The sequence below is a fragment of the Doryrhamphus excisus genome, linkage group LG5, assembly GCF_037039965.1.
Source record: "Doryrhamphus excisus strain RoL-2023G ecotype Guam linkage group LG5, RoL_Dexc_Guam_v1.1, whole genome shotgun sequence".
NCBI classification, from domain to species: Eukaryota; Metazoa; Chordata; class Actinopteri; order Syngnathiformes; family Syngnathidae; genus Doryrhamphus; species Doryrhamphus excisus.
The window spans coordinates 20,095,022-20,112,490 of NC_136361.1; the positions used below are offsets into that span (position 1 = coordinate 20,095,022).

Genomic DNA, 17,469 nt, shown 5'->3' on the forward strand with positions numbered 1-17,469 from the left:
GTAGGTACCGTGACCAATAGTCCAATATTTTGGCCCAACTGTGACCTGAATGATATTTTTTTATGTTATTATGAACAGTAAAATTCAGAATTTTTCAAATAAATCTGAAATGTGTCCATAAAGGAGTGCTTTGGAGAAAGGTACTCAAAAAGTGTACCTAAAATTTCTTCATCTGAAAATTATTTTTAACACTCAAGGCTTCGACATCCCCACAAACTGCCCAAAATAGCCCAAATTCTTGGTTAAACTGGTATTAATATTAATGAAGAGGCGCCATCTTTATATATGTTAGAAATGGCAGAGCTACACTCACGGGCAAGAATTTGATTCTGCAGTACACTATCAGGACGCGCACTGTTTGGTGTCATTGAACAAATGAAATATACCAGCTGTCAAGTCTTCCCTTCAATCAAAAGCCTGGCAAAGAAAGCAGCTGGCCTGCTGACAACTACTGCGAGGCATCCGTCTTTTGGGAAGCGCTGCAATTTCAATTGATTGCATGTAAAGAGACAGCAAAACTGAAAGAATAATTGTCCTCATGCAAAGATATCGCTCATATCACCAAAATCATCTAGAGGACACACACCACTCCAGCTGCAATCTGATTTGTTTCAATGTTTTTTTTTGCTAAATTTCCAACCCATCAGAAGGGCATTACTCCACTTGCGGGTGTCAGGATGAATGAGAAATTGATGGGATGCTCACTTGAGATGCATTTTCAGGGGCCATCTTCTCTGTTCACTCTTTTCATACAGAAAGAAAGTGAAAACAGCACGGATAAGAAGTTCAACTTTGAAGTTATAGGTGACAATTGCTTTGAAAAAAATCAGATAAACAACAAACTCATTTGGTTGGTTTATCAGATATATATTATATATTCTGGACTATAAGTCACTCCGGAGTATAAGTCGCACAAGGCCAAAAATGCTTAATTAGGTAGAAAAAAACATATAAGTCGCTCTGGAGTATAAGTCGCATTTTTGTGGGTAATTTATTTTACAAACTACTTGACCAAAACAGACATTACGTCATCTTGGAAGGCAAGTTCTAACAATAAAAGAATATAGAACAGGCTGAATAGGTGTAAGATATGCTAACACAATGGTTATTCAGATACACGAAAAATAAACAAACAGAAAAAGTGTCCAGTGTTTATGTAAATAAAGAGTTTTTCATTTATAAGTCGCTCTGGAGTATAAGTCGCAGGAACAGCCAACCAATGAAAAAAAGTGCGACTTATAATCCCGAAAATAACTGACAAATCATGCTGTTACATGGTTTAATATGACCTGCAACATCAAGCATTTCAATGTAAACTGTATGAATGTTCAAAATAATTAAACCATAACATCACTTTCTGTCCACCTGCCACTCAGCACATTCATAGCAACACACACGAGCACATGTCTGGTGTTTCAAATGGATTATTCACTCGTATATATTAGTTATACTGTATGAGTGCAAAGGTGTTGTCATGGGTGTTATTTCACTCTCAATGATAAAAAGGTACTTCAACAACTTTTCTATGCTCTAACTACAAAAATATTTGATTTATCATTAAGAAATTGTACTCTGCGGAAATGTACCAATAAACTACGATGGATTGTTGTAGTTGAATTAAGTTGGGTACGCATTTAATTGCATTTCTATTTTCAAAAAGTGCCAAAGTATGCAACCTAAACCATCTTACTTCTCTGGTTGCTGTACTGACATACAGTAAAGTCTCGTTATATCGATATTGTCGGGAGTCGGAAAAAATATCGATATAACCGGACTGTCGATATATCCGATCCTGCACCGAACTGCATTAAAAGTGGGCAATAATGCACTCGATGTTGTTCTATAGTATAGAACAATGTCGAGCAGCTTAAATCAATCTTTGCTTAAGGATTTCAATACCAAAAAAGAACACGGCGAACGGCTGCTTCCAGTCTTTACTTTATTTTTCACACTTCCACCACCAGAGCACAGCACACACACCGATTCCCGCACTTCCTGGTTCACAGGTCATGCTCAACCCGCCCCACATAGCTGGCCAAACACATGCCTGCAACAGAAGAACCAACTGCGTTCGTGGTTTCTCTCGTGTGTATAGATTCTATACACAGAGAAACCACGAACGCCAGCATGTACATATTAAAAACAGTGATTATTGCAAGCGATAAAAAGATATCTGAATACAACACAATTAAATACATGTATTTGTACGCTTGTGTCTTCGTTGGAATAGGTGTGTATGCTATGTCAGTTGGTTCTTCTGTTCACCGTGTTCTTTTTTGGTATTGAAATCCTTAAGCAAAGATTGATTTAAGCTGCTTTTGTATCGATATAAGCAGACCAAATTGGCTGGCGGGAGATGAAAAGGGCATCGTAGTAACCGGATTATCATAATAACCGGGTATCGTACAAACATAACTAATTATATCATAAAAGACTAGAAATTTGCCGGGAAATGAAAATAGTATCGTAATAAGCAGTAATTCGTTATAACCGATATCGATATAACGAGACTTTACTGTATTGGCCTGTAGTACTTGGTGGAAATGTACCTTCGTGAAACATATGTGGTAGTATCCTCACAGGAAATCGTGGGGAGTATGCCGGAGACTATCCCAGCTGACTTAGGGTCGGGGTGCACCTGGTACCCAACTGTCAACTCCAGGGTAGAACCTCAGTAGCTACAGAAGCCATAAAAGGTACAATGACGTACTTGTAATTATGAGAGTATAGTTAACGCTGCATAGCAGTATTCTGCTGTTAATTTAGGAAAAGACTATTTTAAGTGCTCCTGAACCTCCTCCCAAGTCAATTACTAGGATGCAACTTCCCCTGGGTAACGGGGAATTCTCTTTTTTTTCCTGGGTGACCTAGTTGTCTTTTGTGAGTAGGTTTTAGCCGAAGCAGTTTGACAGCCAACAGATAAGATGGATTAAGCTTTTTTTCATCCAGTTTTGATGTGAACAGCGTAAAAGCGGGTTAAATCATTGAGTTTCAGGAGTATTTTTAAATGCCTGAAGATAGTGTGATAAAGGAGCTAAACCTAAGACTTGGGCTTGGAAGGTCAAGGTCGCAGCTTTGGAGAGCAGCTACCCCGTGACAGGGCCACCTCTCAGTGGGAGCGGAGCGCAGCGGCCGACCCCACCTCTCATCACTCCTAGAAAAGATACACGGAAGGAGTGAAACTAAATCCCGCCAGGGCTCAAAGAGCGGTGCACCCTTGCCTTGTGTGGGTGCATGTGTGTGAGAAAGCGCGAAAAGGAGTTTTTTAGATCCTGCCTGTGCACTGCAAGAATTCCTCCATGAGCAACTTCCTCCGTAATTAGCTTTGGATTATTTGCCAGTACTGAAATAAAACAATAATTAATCTGTTTACATAAAACAGGAAATGAAAAATGATGCAGCAATTAAGCACCCCATGTCAGAAAGCCAATCAATCATGGAAAAATAAAATGGTATTTCGAGCACTACTTCCTCCGTGCGCCTCCCCCAATCCTGAGGTGCGCTTAACATGCACATAGGAGTTGACAACCATACAATCACATGACACCGCTCAGCCAATCCGGAATTCATTCGAATTTTAAGCCGTGCTGCAATGAAGCCACTTGAGAAACAGAAAAGGTGAAGAGGCTGAAACAATTAACAAGGCAACGATGTTACACGGAGGTCAAAATCCAACATGTTTGCTTATCAGATGTCACATCAGGCCAACACTGACAGGTTTCAGCTCGGAAACCTTTCCAAGGGGACATATTTAGACACATTTTTGGACATCTTTTCCCTCACCGCTCCTCATGTCGGTGACAGGGGAGAGTAATCCTATACACAGGCTGCTATTGTGAAATGAGAAACTAGCCTCCTTCACTGCCAGAGACCAGATGCACCTCTCTCTCTCTGTCCTAATCTGTAAACGACTTAAAGGAGCCTTATCTCCGGGCTCTTCTGCTTCATTTCATGCTTGATTTACTTTAATTTGTCTGATAGGGCACAAGGATTTGGAAATGGCCCATCTTTCGGTGGAAAATGTTCTGATTTTTCTCTGGCATTGTTATGTGGCGGTTTTTGACTTTTCTCATCCATCCCTCCCCTTCACCCTTTCTTTAATTCCTCCATCTTCATCTCTCTCCCACTCACTCTCTTTCTTTCTCTTCTCCTCTTTTGCCATCATGCCTTTTTTTTTTTCGAAAGAGGAAGCGGGGGTCGGTCCAGCGCAACAGTCTGTTTGAGTGCATTTGGATTCAGGCTAACACAGCAGAAACAAGTTCTCCATAAAGTGTGATTTTGGTGATGGACACAGCAACGGTGGAGTGATACCGGCCTTTTTTTCATACGTAGTAGGGGGGAGAGCAGCCAAGTGCTTCAAACCACAAAGATCTAATGTTTAAGTTAAGAGGTGGCCAGCCCTCCAGTTCACCGAGTGGGGGAACGGCTTGAGCTGATAAAGTTGCTTCACAGAGTGGGACACGGACAAGCGACATGTTTTTACAGATGCCTCGAGTTTTTTTTTTTTTTTTTTTTTGACTGCTGGAACTTAAATACTTGCATGGTTGTCTGCCTGCTCTCGTCACCAAGACATTTTCTCACTTGTGCTGAATGACAGTACAGGAAGCCAGCTATGATTAGAGAAGCCCAGATCCTGAATAATCTCCATCCCCTTCCATCAATGTGCAATACACGGAGGCAACAGAAAAAAAAAGCCACTAAAGGAGACAGGGTGGAAAGAAAGATATGCACTGTGTGTACAGAGATGTCACATGGCTCCACTGCCCTCCTTTACCCACTCAAATCTAAATCCACACAATTTCAGCCTGACTGGTCTGAAAAGGGCTATTCATCATAAGATCTACAGAAAAAAAATGACATTTAACAACATGAATTCAATCTAAGTACGCTTACAAGGTTTCAAAAAAATACTCCCACTAAACTGGTAGTCTTCAAACATGAACAAGTTAACCACAATCACACACAGGATGAACCATTGAAATTCATCTCACAGCCTAAATTTACTTAACTGCGAGTCTGCGTGTGGTGATAAACGCAGTGATGATCCGGCAACACGTCTTTATCCGTGTTTTGCTTTAATTAACACCGGATTGTTTGTAAAGATGATTAATATGCCAATAAAAACGCTATAATTGAATACCACAACACTACTGCAATCAGGAAGGACATACCATTTTTATGAACTTTTTATTGTCGTTATCATCCACCATTATGTTGAATTTTAATTCACTTGACAAGCCGACTCCTCCCTTTTCCAGCCTTCTACGAGAAAGTGTCCGACGTGTTTTCCTGTGTATCTTCAGGCCTTCACAGCACGGAGCATGACAACACTAAATGTCAATAGACATGCGTCGGCATGTGTGTGAAATAGCAGTCTCGGGGGTTCGGTTTTGAGATATTTTACATTGCATGAGATGGCCTTTCCGTGCGACTGACTAACAACCAGACTTGGGTGTATCACGCCTCGTGCTTGAATTCAGCTGGGATTGGCTCCATCTCACATGTGACCCGAATGAGGACAATTGGTATCGGAATAGTTTATTGAATTGGTTCCAGACCCAACCATGATGAACGATTACTCGATATAGCAGACAAAAATATGACTTGTGCTCGTCTGTGGCATAAATGTGTTCCCTAGAATACGACCTATCATTCTGAATGAGTCTTTTTGAACGTCTTATATTTGTATTGTAGTTCATTTACAGTATCCACAAACAATTAAAATTAATCAGATGATTCTCAAAGAACAATCTACATTTTTGCATAGAGGCCTACTATCAACAACTGTCAGTCCTCTGCATCAATCTCCTGGTATGGCTGCTAATCCAAGTTAATCATTTTATAAGGCTAATAGACTATTAGAAAACCCATCAAAAAATCCAAACTAAAACTAAAATCTCTTATCATGCTGTTAACTACTCCCTTCAGAGAGCAGTACAAACAAGGTCTAACAAGGACAGAAAAAACGATGCACAACTGTGCAAGAAGACAAGTATCTGAGAGTGTGCAGTTTAAGACAAAGACACTGAATAGTACCCGTCAAACACCAGTGTCAGTATCGAACAGTGAAGCGGCGACTTCAGGATGCTGGACTTCATAGTAGGACTGCCGAGAAAAAGCCATATCTCAGACTGGCCAAAAAAATTTCCAAGTGAACCCAAACTTTTGAGCGGTAGTGTAAAGACAAACAACCATTCACACTCACATTCATACCTATGGACAATTTGGAGTCGACAATTAACCTAGCATGCATGTCTTTGGAATATGCTGTAAAATTTGCTTTAATGTGCATATTTTTGACAAATAATTATTTTTAAAAAATGTGGTAGAGTCCATCCATTTTCTATACCGATTATCCTTACTAGGGTCATGGGTATGCTGGGGCCTATCCCAGCCGACTTTGCAGACTGTGATAGAGTGAAGCCGCAAAATTTGAAGCGCGAGGAACAACTGTATGAAGAATGTATGAATGCAAGTTCTGATCAAATATAAAAATATAACTTTAAGGATGAAAGTAAATTTGTCTCTTGTAGAAAAGACAAAAATTCATGCGTTAAAAGCAACTCCAAACCAAATCCACTCATACACTTCAGCCCAAAGCAATTAAAATTTCCACAAGCAAGTCATTTTCAGTTCAGCAATCTGGAGTTTACCTAGTATTATTCCCCTAGTATTACTCACGTGAGCGTCTCCATATTGATACAAAATACACACATCAAATATTCAACCAATTACAATGATACCTCTTAGAAAAACGTGTGCAGCCATAGTGCCTGCAAGGGTGAGCATTGCAGAACAAACACATTCAAAGAGCTGAAGGAAGATGCAATGGGTGACTGGCCCCCCCGGGGGCACAAACTGCACCACCAGCTGTGTTTTAAGTCCGCTTCATATTTAGTGACAAGTCTCATTTTCTCTTGGAATTCTTTGGACTTGCTTTTATGAAATCGCAGCAAAAAAAAAACAAAAAACATTGCATTGTAATTACGGACATAAATTCAGATGATATGCAGGAAAATGGTCGAGATTAAATGTTCTTATTAGAAGCATTGTGACTGTGCCGCATCCCACGCATCAGCACAAGACTAGAACTGAATGTGGTGACATCTTCCTTCTATGATAAGAACACTGATTACAGTTTTGCCCTATTTTAGATTATATAACTAACAACCATGAAGTTCCTCCATAAAGCCTCTTAGTATGGCGGATCAGTGACTAAATTTGCATCAAGGCAATGCAGTACAGAAGTACAGTGATTTGTCTAATCTCTTGTTGCATATTTCATCATTATAATCACACATTGTGAATGTATGTGTGTGTGTGTGGGGGGGGGTGAGAGGATAGTTTTTCTCTCACACAGGTGATACCTTCAACAACATTGTATGTATTTGATGGCAACTTCAAATCTGTCAAGGCTTCATAGCGAAACTCATGATGGAATTTCATTATCAGCGTCAGTAATCGGTGTCATTCATGTTTTTGCGAGACTTGTCAAAAGACGTTTGAATCAACCCCTTCAGGTGCAAGATAAAAAACCTTCTTCTCAGACAAAAACTGCTGTGATGCACGTCCAAATTTCTTGATTACAAGAAGGCGGTTGCGCTGAAGTGGAGTGGGGAGAGGTGGCGTCGTGCAGAGAAAGTTTCCAGTTTGCTGATATAACAGTCAAGTGTGTCTATAAGTCTACTTAAAAAGCTTAGGTATCAGTCGAGACAGCTGCAACACCCTCGTCTTACGATTCTGTCGAGACAGTACACTATCAAACCTTTCATAGCGTTCCCAAGCTACATTTCCGGTGACAAAAGCTTTGCGAAAGCCTCCTGAAGGATTCATCTATATCCTAATATTTCCAATCCAATTTAAGTGGAGGAGCCAGAGTGGTCTGTGCACTAGTTTACCAATCTTTGCTTTCTAAGACTCCGTGTGCTGAAGGCTTGAGGGGTTCAATCAATGGCTCTTTGATCTCGGCTGGAACCATAATTATTTAACATTGTTACAAGGATTTCTCTAATCCATCCTACCATTAAATCCCTTTTACACCCTCATCTTCAGCAGCCTAATCTGCATCTGGGTGCTCCATTTGTCTCTCTCCCCTCGTTTTGGCGCACCCCTCCCTCCCTCCCTCCCTTGACTGCGCCCTGACTTTAGAAAAGAGTTGAGTTCCAAGTTGGAAAGTGTCTTGTTTACAGTGACGGGACTTGAATTGTCATGTTTTTCAACTGTGTACTCTACTGTGCGCTGCACCAGATGCAATTTTTGATTAATGATATCTTTCCGATCTGGGACTACTGCCACCAAGAACAGTATCAGTAACTATAATGGATGGATAACCATCCTGTAGTGCCCACAAGGTCCTGCTGCTCAAAAAGGGACATGTACAAGCCCTTTTGAAATTTGCCAGAGAACACCTACACTACCGCTCAAAACTTTGGGATCACTTGCAAATTTCTTTGTTTTCCAAAGAAAAACACATTTTCATGCATTTCACAAACAATTAAAATTAATCAGATGATTTTCAAAGAACGATAGGTCTCTGCATAGAGGCCTACTATCAACACCTGTCAGTCCTCTCCTAGTATGGCTGCTATTCCAAGTTCATCATTTCATAAGGCTAATAGATTATTAAAAAACTCATCTAAAAATTTTACTAAAACTAAAATATCTTACCATGCTGTTAAGTACTCCCTTAAGAGAGCAGCACAAACTGGGTCTAACAAGGACAGAAAAACGATGCACAGCTGTGCAAGAAGACAAATATCTGAGTTTGTGTAATTTAAGACAAACACGCCTCACAGGTCGTCACCTGGCAGCTGCACTAAATAGTACCCGTCAAACTTTCTGACCTATAAATGTAGGTGCAATGTTGTATTTTCGTGTTTCGGAGGCCATTTCAAAACTGTGATGTCACAGAGGAGCGGGCTTCCTTATGGGAATGGCTGTAAGCGCGATACGCGATCACCCAAGGTCTGCTTCCCCATCTCTTCCCCAAGCTGTGCTTCTCTTTACGAAACAAGCTCAGACAGAAGTTATTGTATTTGGTGATTCTGAGAGAGTTTTCTGTGCGGGTTATTGTGTGTACCTGCTCTATAGGAGTCCGCAACATGAGCTTAATAGGTCCCCTTTAATCCAATGAAAAATTTTGCATCTGATCTGAAACTGAGTTGTCAAGCAACCACCTCAAAATGTGATAGACAAACATGCAACACAAAAAAACATTGAATCATGGTCAGTATATTGCAGGTAATTAAAATGATATATTGTGTGCAAGAATAAGCTTTTGCTATGTGAATTGAAGGCAATTCAAAGTTAATTTTACTGACCGATTGGTGCAAATAGGTTTCATCCGCCGGTTTATATTATGATCCCTTTGGACCACAACAAGGTCCCACTCTTGTTGAGCAAATAGTTGTGTGTCTTTGTTTCACCATGACATAAATAGCTGCACAGGCAACCGCAAACATTTGTTGAGCCACCTGCCAAAGTATCGTGGCCATCTGGTCCTCCTGTTCTCCTATTATGACATATGTGCATTAAACCTGAAATGTTTTTGTAAAGAAGGGGGGCGATCTGGGGGAGAGGGGTGGGTTACGAATGGAGTTACAAGTGAGACTTTTTTTTTTTTTTTACATGAAGAGTCAAGCTCCATTTCCAGTATGTGCATGTTTGATGTCTTTAAAGGGGAAGGAAGAGGATGGGTGACAATGGAGTTCTATTTTGGTGTGTGTGTATGTGTGAGACCGTCCGTCCGGTAGCTTTCATTGGCTGACCCCTGGCCAATGGTCAACTGGCAGCAAGAGCTGAGCAAGGTGGTCCATGCTGGCTGCCTGGGACAGCCAAGTGAAAGGATTTGTTGACAAGGTGGCCACATTGCTTTTGATCATCCTTTGTTACATTTTGCTCCTGCTGCATCTTCTGCATGGCAACAAAACATAATAACCCAAAACATCCATGTATCATTTCTTTCCCTTTAAAAGAGACTTTAATACAAGAGTGCAATTATTATTTCTCTGGAAGTGATATTTATGTTCTGTGTAGAGCCGTCAAATGCATGCAAAGACAGAATCATGAGAAGATTCCCGAAAAAAAAAAAAATGCGGCATTGACTCGGCTGGGCTAATAAAGCCACTGATTGTTAATTGCCGACACACTGACTGCCACACCAGCGTCAATCAACTGCACCGCACACACCAACAGGAAGTACAACGTTTAAATGACTCAAAACGCCTGCGCTCTTAATAAAGCATGGATTCTTATGACATTGTATCATGGGTGTGGTTTACATGCTCAAGCACTTTGATAAGGCTGCTAACAAGTTCATTAGCAAAGTTCGCTAGTTAAAACATGCCATTTTCCAATTAGCCTAGAGCAGAGCAAGCGGAGGGGAATGAGAGAGACCGAGTCAGATTCCTATCACTGCCGGTCCGTGAAAACGAAAAGAATAGCATGACACGCTATCTTCCAAATCAACGGCTGATTGCAAAAGTACCATGACGAGAAATGAACATGAGACGGAAAGATCAGCGTGCAGATTTGCTTAAGGACATACTTGTAAAGACAAGGGGAGAGAAAGGGAGCTCGTTGGGTGTTCCACATCAGAGACTCGGCACTCCGAACAACAGAGACAGCTATCAGATTAATATTGAGTCATCGTGCATGCTTCTCTGCCGCCGCAGACTACGAGACAATCACAGAACAAGGGCCAATCACGGACAGCCACTTGATATGTGCAAAGTGGAGATGAAATGCGGCGACTCAAAAAAAGAAGAAATGTTCAATTACAGGATGTGGGTTGTAAAGGCTTTTGTTGTTACTCAGCAAAAGGGAAAGTGTACTGAGGTGTTTCAATAGAATCACCAAAGCAGGTGGACATGTTCCGAGTTAACCCACCTCATTAAAAGGCTTGTCTCTTTTTTTTATGGAACGGCCATTACACATTCTATTCAGATGCACACGTGGAGTGATTAAAAATTATCTGTGGGCGATCATAATCAGACCTGCTTTAACTTAAGCCAAAGAATAACAAAGAACTTTTTGAATGTGGAACTATCTGAACATTTACAAAGAGATTAAAGGGTAGACAGTGGCAAACTAAATAAATTTACTTTTAATCGCTTTGAACAGGAAGTCATGTCTTTTCAAACGGCCCTATCTGATTGTCTGATTCGCCTCTTTATTCAAATTATAACATGCCCATCTGACTTTTGCAACACAATGGGAAAAATTAAAAAGGGAAATGACCTTTCATGGCAGCCATGATGGCAGAGTGAATGGCATTATTATGCTGCGAGATTAATTTCTGCCCACTCTGTGCTGCCTAATGAAAAAACACAGGAAAGGAGGATCACTCAGTATAATGGTGGCGTACAGTATACAGTAGAGAAACAAATATTCAAGGCAATATGTTGATTTTCTTTTTTCCAGCCTTGCTCCGGAATTGTAGCCGGTGCACGGAGAATGTTGAAGCGCCATTTTTTTTTTTTTTTTACAATGTAATACAGCAGAGATTAGGACACCGGTGTGGAAGAATGTTGCTTGATAGCTCAGAACCACTCGGGCTGTGCTTCAGTAAAACATGAAATGGGCAACATGTCTCACATCACCTCCTCAGCAGTTCAACTATGCGCGGTGTATGCAAGCGACTAAGTCCGGTGTCTGCAGTCAAGCAGTGTGTTTCTGAGCCTGTAAATCTCATTCTGATGGTTAAGTAGGAGCAATAATTATAGTCATACATCTGACCGCGCTGCATCCATTCCTTCTTTTCAAAGTCGTATTTTTAAGCTCAGCATTTCTCGGCCCAAAGTGTCTTTTCTCGGCATTTGATGCCTTCTTTTTGTCACGGCCCCCATAGTTCTGAGCTGACCCCCTCAGCCCTGTCTCCTGACTGATCACAGTGATGGTTTATTACTGTCATCCTAGCGCTCTTATCTTTAGCCAGCAATGCTCATTTCCTTCCCCAGATTTAAATGCAAATGTGAAATTTAATGATAAATGCATTATCTGATAGGTGCGATAACACTGATTCACTGTCAGTATAAAATACACACCCCGGGGGGCTTTGAGCTAGCAAGCACAACTTGCCCAAATCCACTTTTTTCTCTCTCTCGCTCTTTTTTTTTCCTCCTCTCTCTCGTTTCACAAATGCCTTTACCTGCAATAAATTCCTGAGGTCATTTTATACATTAAATGGAATCATGTTTTGAGTGTTCAGCAGTGGGCGTGCTGAGACGTAATTGCCATGCAACTATCTTGTTCGATGTATTATCCGTCACTTTGAGGAAGTCACCTTTTTGGAATCTTAAAAAAATGTGAAAACAATGTTACTTTTCAGGAAAAGTAGTGTGAATGCTAGTACAGTGGAACCTCGGTTTTCATTATTAATCCTTTCCAAAAAGTCAAACCAAAACGTAAAAAAAAAAAAATTAAATAATGTCATTCCAATTAGTCCGTTCAAAATATTAACACAAAACTATGCAAACTTACTTTATTTATTTACATTTAAACTAAGTAGTTCCCTTGAACTTACTTGTAAATGTCAGCTTTTAACAGACAGCCATATGTATTGGATCCCGAATCAGATCCGGAAGTAGAGATCGGATAGTCTAAAGTTTCCAAAGAAAAGACGTTACTTCAAGTCGTCTCTCAATGGTAAGTAGCTATATCATTTTATCATTAGGTTTTCTACAGCATCGATAACGTGTAATGTGGTCATTACACTCTTTTTACAGGATTACCAGTGTTTAAAAAACTCTGGTAGAACCACTGATTGTGATGGGAAATGACTATTAGCAACCGCCTTCCCTGTATGCACACTCTATAATGCTACACAGACAACTGCTTTTCTTCCATGACTTCCACAAAATAAATACAGTTAGGACACTGATAAATTCTTACTTACTGCTTGCTCTTCTGTCTCTTCGATACGACCGAGTAACGTTGGAAAGGCAACGGTTTTTCGGCTAGTCCAGCTGCATACTGGCCCATGTTCTCCAAACAGTCCAGTGTGAAATGTCGTTGAAACCGGGCGTTTTGAGCCATCCCAAACTTTTATCAGGGCTCACTTCCAAATGCACAAACCTTATCTAAAACTCTAACTATATTTATAGGTCAGAAAAGTGGAAAAAGCATAATAGGTCCCCTTTAAACGTTCCTGCCTTACCGATCCTGTTGTAACAGACGCTACCTTCGTAGTTTGCGACATCTTTCCTGAATTCAATAGTGTTTTTACAAGCATCTCCTCCCGATTAAAGGATTCTCTGGCTGTAATCTGTCTACACACAGATACTAAGTCACCAACTTGTGGATGCTTTGTTGGGGCACCTAATTCAAGGGACACAAATTGTTTGCCTGTATGAAATCACTTTCATAGGAAACCGAATCACATAAACGCCAAACTCTGTATATGTTATAACTGAATGCGGCCTACATTTACTGTTATTTGCATAGACTGTACATTTCTGTTAGATTAAGTCACCATGCAAAGACAATGTTTCATTACTTTCCAAATGTCAATCTCTTCCACCCCTGTTGTACTATTCTACTTACTGGTATACTAGTATTCACTGTATGTAGGTTTTCTCTCCAACCAATTTCTTCAGCAGGTGATTTAATTGATGAGCTCCTCCCGTCAAAGTGAAGGAGGTGTGGCTCATTAAAATCACCTGCTTCAGTGACCGGCTGGATAGAAAACATGCACGGCACCGGGAGTTTGACACGCCTGCTTGGAGAATACTTGGCTTGCTTACTTGGACCATCCCATTCGTCTGGCCCCACTGCAGCATGCCTCGTCTTGTCAGCCTGGCCGTCCACCTCTGGCTCTCCTGTTTCTCGGTTGCCGTTCTCCTCTCCTGCAAACCATACAAATACAAAAAAGTCACACGAGCAATATAAATCGAGCATGACTGATTACATTTATCATCTGTACGAATCACAGTGAGAGTATACATGACGATGGCACAACATGAGGTGTCCTATGTTTGTACTTATGTATGAGACCAGGTTTTATGCATAGGGCATTGGCACAATAGTAGTAAGCTCGTCAGGCCCAGATGCACACTTTTGTGTCAAAGGATTTCCCATGAGTGCTTGCAGGAAGAGGAAGAAGCACCATAGAACAGGAAGGAAAGCATTGTGCAGGGGAGAGGTGGTTGTTAACGTTTGATCTCCTGTTGAATGAGAATGTGTGTTATACCATCTTTTGATTCATACAGACCATAACAAGGATATATTTGGGTATCTCGCTCAGGATGTAAGTACTCAAAGTCCTTGTTAAAGGAAAATTGCACTTTTGGGGGGAATTTTGCTCATTATCCACAACATGAGCACACGTCTACAGTATTTTGCCATATATCGATCATATTAAACATCACCAGAACTTCTTTAATGCGCTCATTGTTTTTACATCCAGTGTCACAGTTTCTATAAGTCGCTCTGGAGTACAAGTCGCATTTTTTTTTAAGAACTACTTGACCAAAACCTACATTAAATCCTCTTGGAAGGCAAATTCTAAGAATAATAAAAGAATAGAGAACAGGCTGAATAGATGTAAGATGTCACTAAATGGTAAGCAAAACATCAATTCATATACCATATTTTCTGGACTATATGTCGCATTTTTTGCGGATAATTTATTTTAAGAACTACTTGACCAAAACTGACATTAAATCCTCTTGGAAGGCAAGTTCTAACAATAATAAAAGAATAAAGAACAGGCTGAATAGATGTAAGATATGCTAACACAATGGTTATTCAGCAATACAAAAAATAAACATGAACAAAAAAGGCGTCCGGTGTTTAAGTGACATAAACGTTTTTTTCATTCATAAGTCGCTCTGGAGTATAAGTCGCAGGAACAGCCAACCTATGAAAAAAAGTGTGACTTATAGTCCAGAAAATACGCTATATTTTTACAGCAGTGTCAAGTTTTTCCGTTATGATAGTTTTTTTAACTACACATATAAGCGTTCTTATCACACTTCAAGTGTCACTGTCTATCCTCAGTGAAGTTAATCTTCACATCAAGCGCACACTCGAGCTTGTTTGGATTTTTTTGACATGGTTCAGTTCAAAGGAAGCAAACACTGCCAAAGGGATGTCTGCTGTCGTCCTCCTACTTGAGGAGATGTTAAAGAGAAAAGTATTATTGGAAAGAAGTTTGAAGATATGTCCTACTTCCACCGCATGCGGTCATTACGACCCAGTTCTGTTTATGCAAGTGTCAACTCGGACAGGCATCCCCCCCCCCCTCCCATTATATTATCACAGAAGCCACAAAAACGACAATTCCCCCATTATTTATTGTTGGGCTGAGTATGGCAGTAAGGAGTTACATACTATTAGCTCGTATTATGATGGTGATCACAAAAGCGCATATCAACAGTTCCTTCCAATGGAGCGGAGTTAAAAAAAAAAAAAAAAAAGAAAAGCCAGTGAGATAACATTAAAGGCACTACCTTGATCTCAAGCGTACATGCTAAGCCCTGTAACGGAACGTATTGGAAGTGTTTAATTACAGCCCGGGAAACGAAGCTACATGATGATTCCTTAATTAAGGAGTGATTAAGGATTTTCTGCCTTCTATCTGACACAGTTTGCAATGCATTTTAAACACGAGCATCCAGGCAGCGTCACAGGGAACAATGTCACAGGGCTTTGATGAAGTTCCCCCGCACAAATGTCATGAAGAAAAAGCACAGCAGACGCAGGAAGTGCTGTGGCAGCGTTCCTTTGACTACAGCACAGCGGGGAACGGGGAACAATATCATTTTTTTGTTATTGTAACCTGTCATGTATAGAAATAGATTTAATCACAGTTTAAATCACTGAGATCTACATGAAGTAATAAAGATAAGGTCTGTTTCCTGGACATAGATCATTCTCACATATCATATTTAACAGTTCACGTCGGTTCCTTTCCCTGCAGACTCAGATGGGGCTAACCAGAACAGAGGGGATGGGGGTGCGAGGTGGCCCGCTGAGTGCAGGGTTGGCGGGCATGCATGAGGAGCCAGTGAGCTGTTCAAATCACCCTATCGCCGCTTTATCAAAGAACAGCTCTCAAGCCAAATCACAGTCGCACACAGCGTGACACACATTCAGGTCAATAAGCTTATAGGCAATTTACACAAACAATTCCTCGAGCAAGGTAGCAACAAAGTCATATTGGCGTTTTCTCCCCCTTTTAGCATTGTCTCAGCTAAGGAAGCCCTTGAAAATGTCAATCCCGTGTGTGTGCGGAGCTGGAGGACCTCAGAGCGCTGTAATCCTGACCACTGAGGCGAAAGAAAGGGCACGATTTCAGCAATATTGAATATAAGGATTTTTAAGTCTTCATACATGACGGTCTTTCATTATGTGTTAGTGAATTCAAGTTTTCACACTTTAACCCAGTGACAGGTTTTTCAGGCCTCCCCAAGAGCAAAGTAATCATTCAGAATGCGATGAATGAATGAATTCATTTTACGGGGAAATACCTACCATCCATGCAGAAGTGGTAGTCAGATGATAATGCATTTATTTGCTGACTGGCATTATGCAGCAACAGATTACATTTACTCATAGCCAACATTTTTTCTCCAAAGTCAAGCTTGGTTGACTTCTCTACTATCAGAAAAACATGTTGAAACTGCATTCAATTTGTGGCCGTAAAATGCCCTCCCACTGTCTCGTTAAATGCCAATAAATTCCCATCATTACAGAATCTGGCAGTTTTCCTCCTTTTCTGCAGCCTCTGTCTTTATCTCACTCTGCCTCAGTCTCTGAGCATGTAGATCTGGCCCAGTTAGATTGTCATACTTAACAAACATTAATGATTAATTTCCTCCACTGAGTCAAATGGGGCTAAAGGGATGACTCGATTCATCTTATCGCACCGCAAATTAGCATTTCCCCATATTCTCCAGCTTCAGCTATGCATTCAAATTCCACATTGGCCATTCTGGGCACTAGCAGCACTGGCGAAGAAGTCAAGGAGATGCTCCTGGTGCATTGCTGGAGAATGGGATCACTTCTGTGTAACATAAAAGGTGTCGTCTTTGATGCTAGTAGCGCTCTGTTATTTCTAGGAATGTCCGATGATATCTGTCAACCAATATTATTGGCAACATTGGCATAACAATGAGATATCAGATCACATCCGTGTCATTTTTTTTTCTGCAGATATTGATATCGGTGCACGGATCAGGCCTCACCAAACTCCACGATGAGCTCACGATGGAAGGTTTGCCTTCAGATATTAAGTGTGCATTTTGCAATGACTTTAATGTGCTATATATATATATATATATCACTATACTAACAGTTACTATGGTGCCCATTATGTCATTGTGTGGTCATATCACCTCGTAATAATTTAAAAAAAATTAACTATATTAGGAAAGCAGGAAGTGTACAAATGTAACAGTTACTGACTGTAAAAGTACCAGATGGAGGGGTAGGATTTAATAAGCTTTGCTTCTTCCTACTCCTTTTGGA

General features: G+C 40.6%; 1 protein-coding gene across 4 annotated transcripts in view; it reads right to left on the reverse strand.

Moving 5' to 3' along the window:
- zfpm2a (zinc finger protein, FOG family member 2a) overlaps positions 1 to 17,469 on the reverse strand; it is a 122,362-nt gene that overhangs the window by 71,134 nt on the left and 33,759 nt on the right. For 3 of the 4 annotated variants that reach the window (XM_058054013.2, XM_058054015.2, XM_078790908.1), the window contains one exon: positions 13,743 to 13,844. The exons of the other annotated variant lie outside the window; for it this stretch is intronic. In XM_058054013.2, the coding sequence (XP_057909996.2) occupies positions 13,743 to 13,844 (102 nt within the window). The remainder of the gene's footprint in view (positions 1 to 13,742; positions 13,845 to 17,469) is intronic. 4 annotated transcript variants of the gene reach the window in all.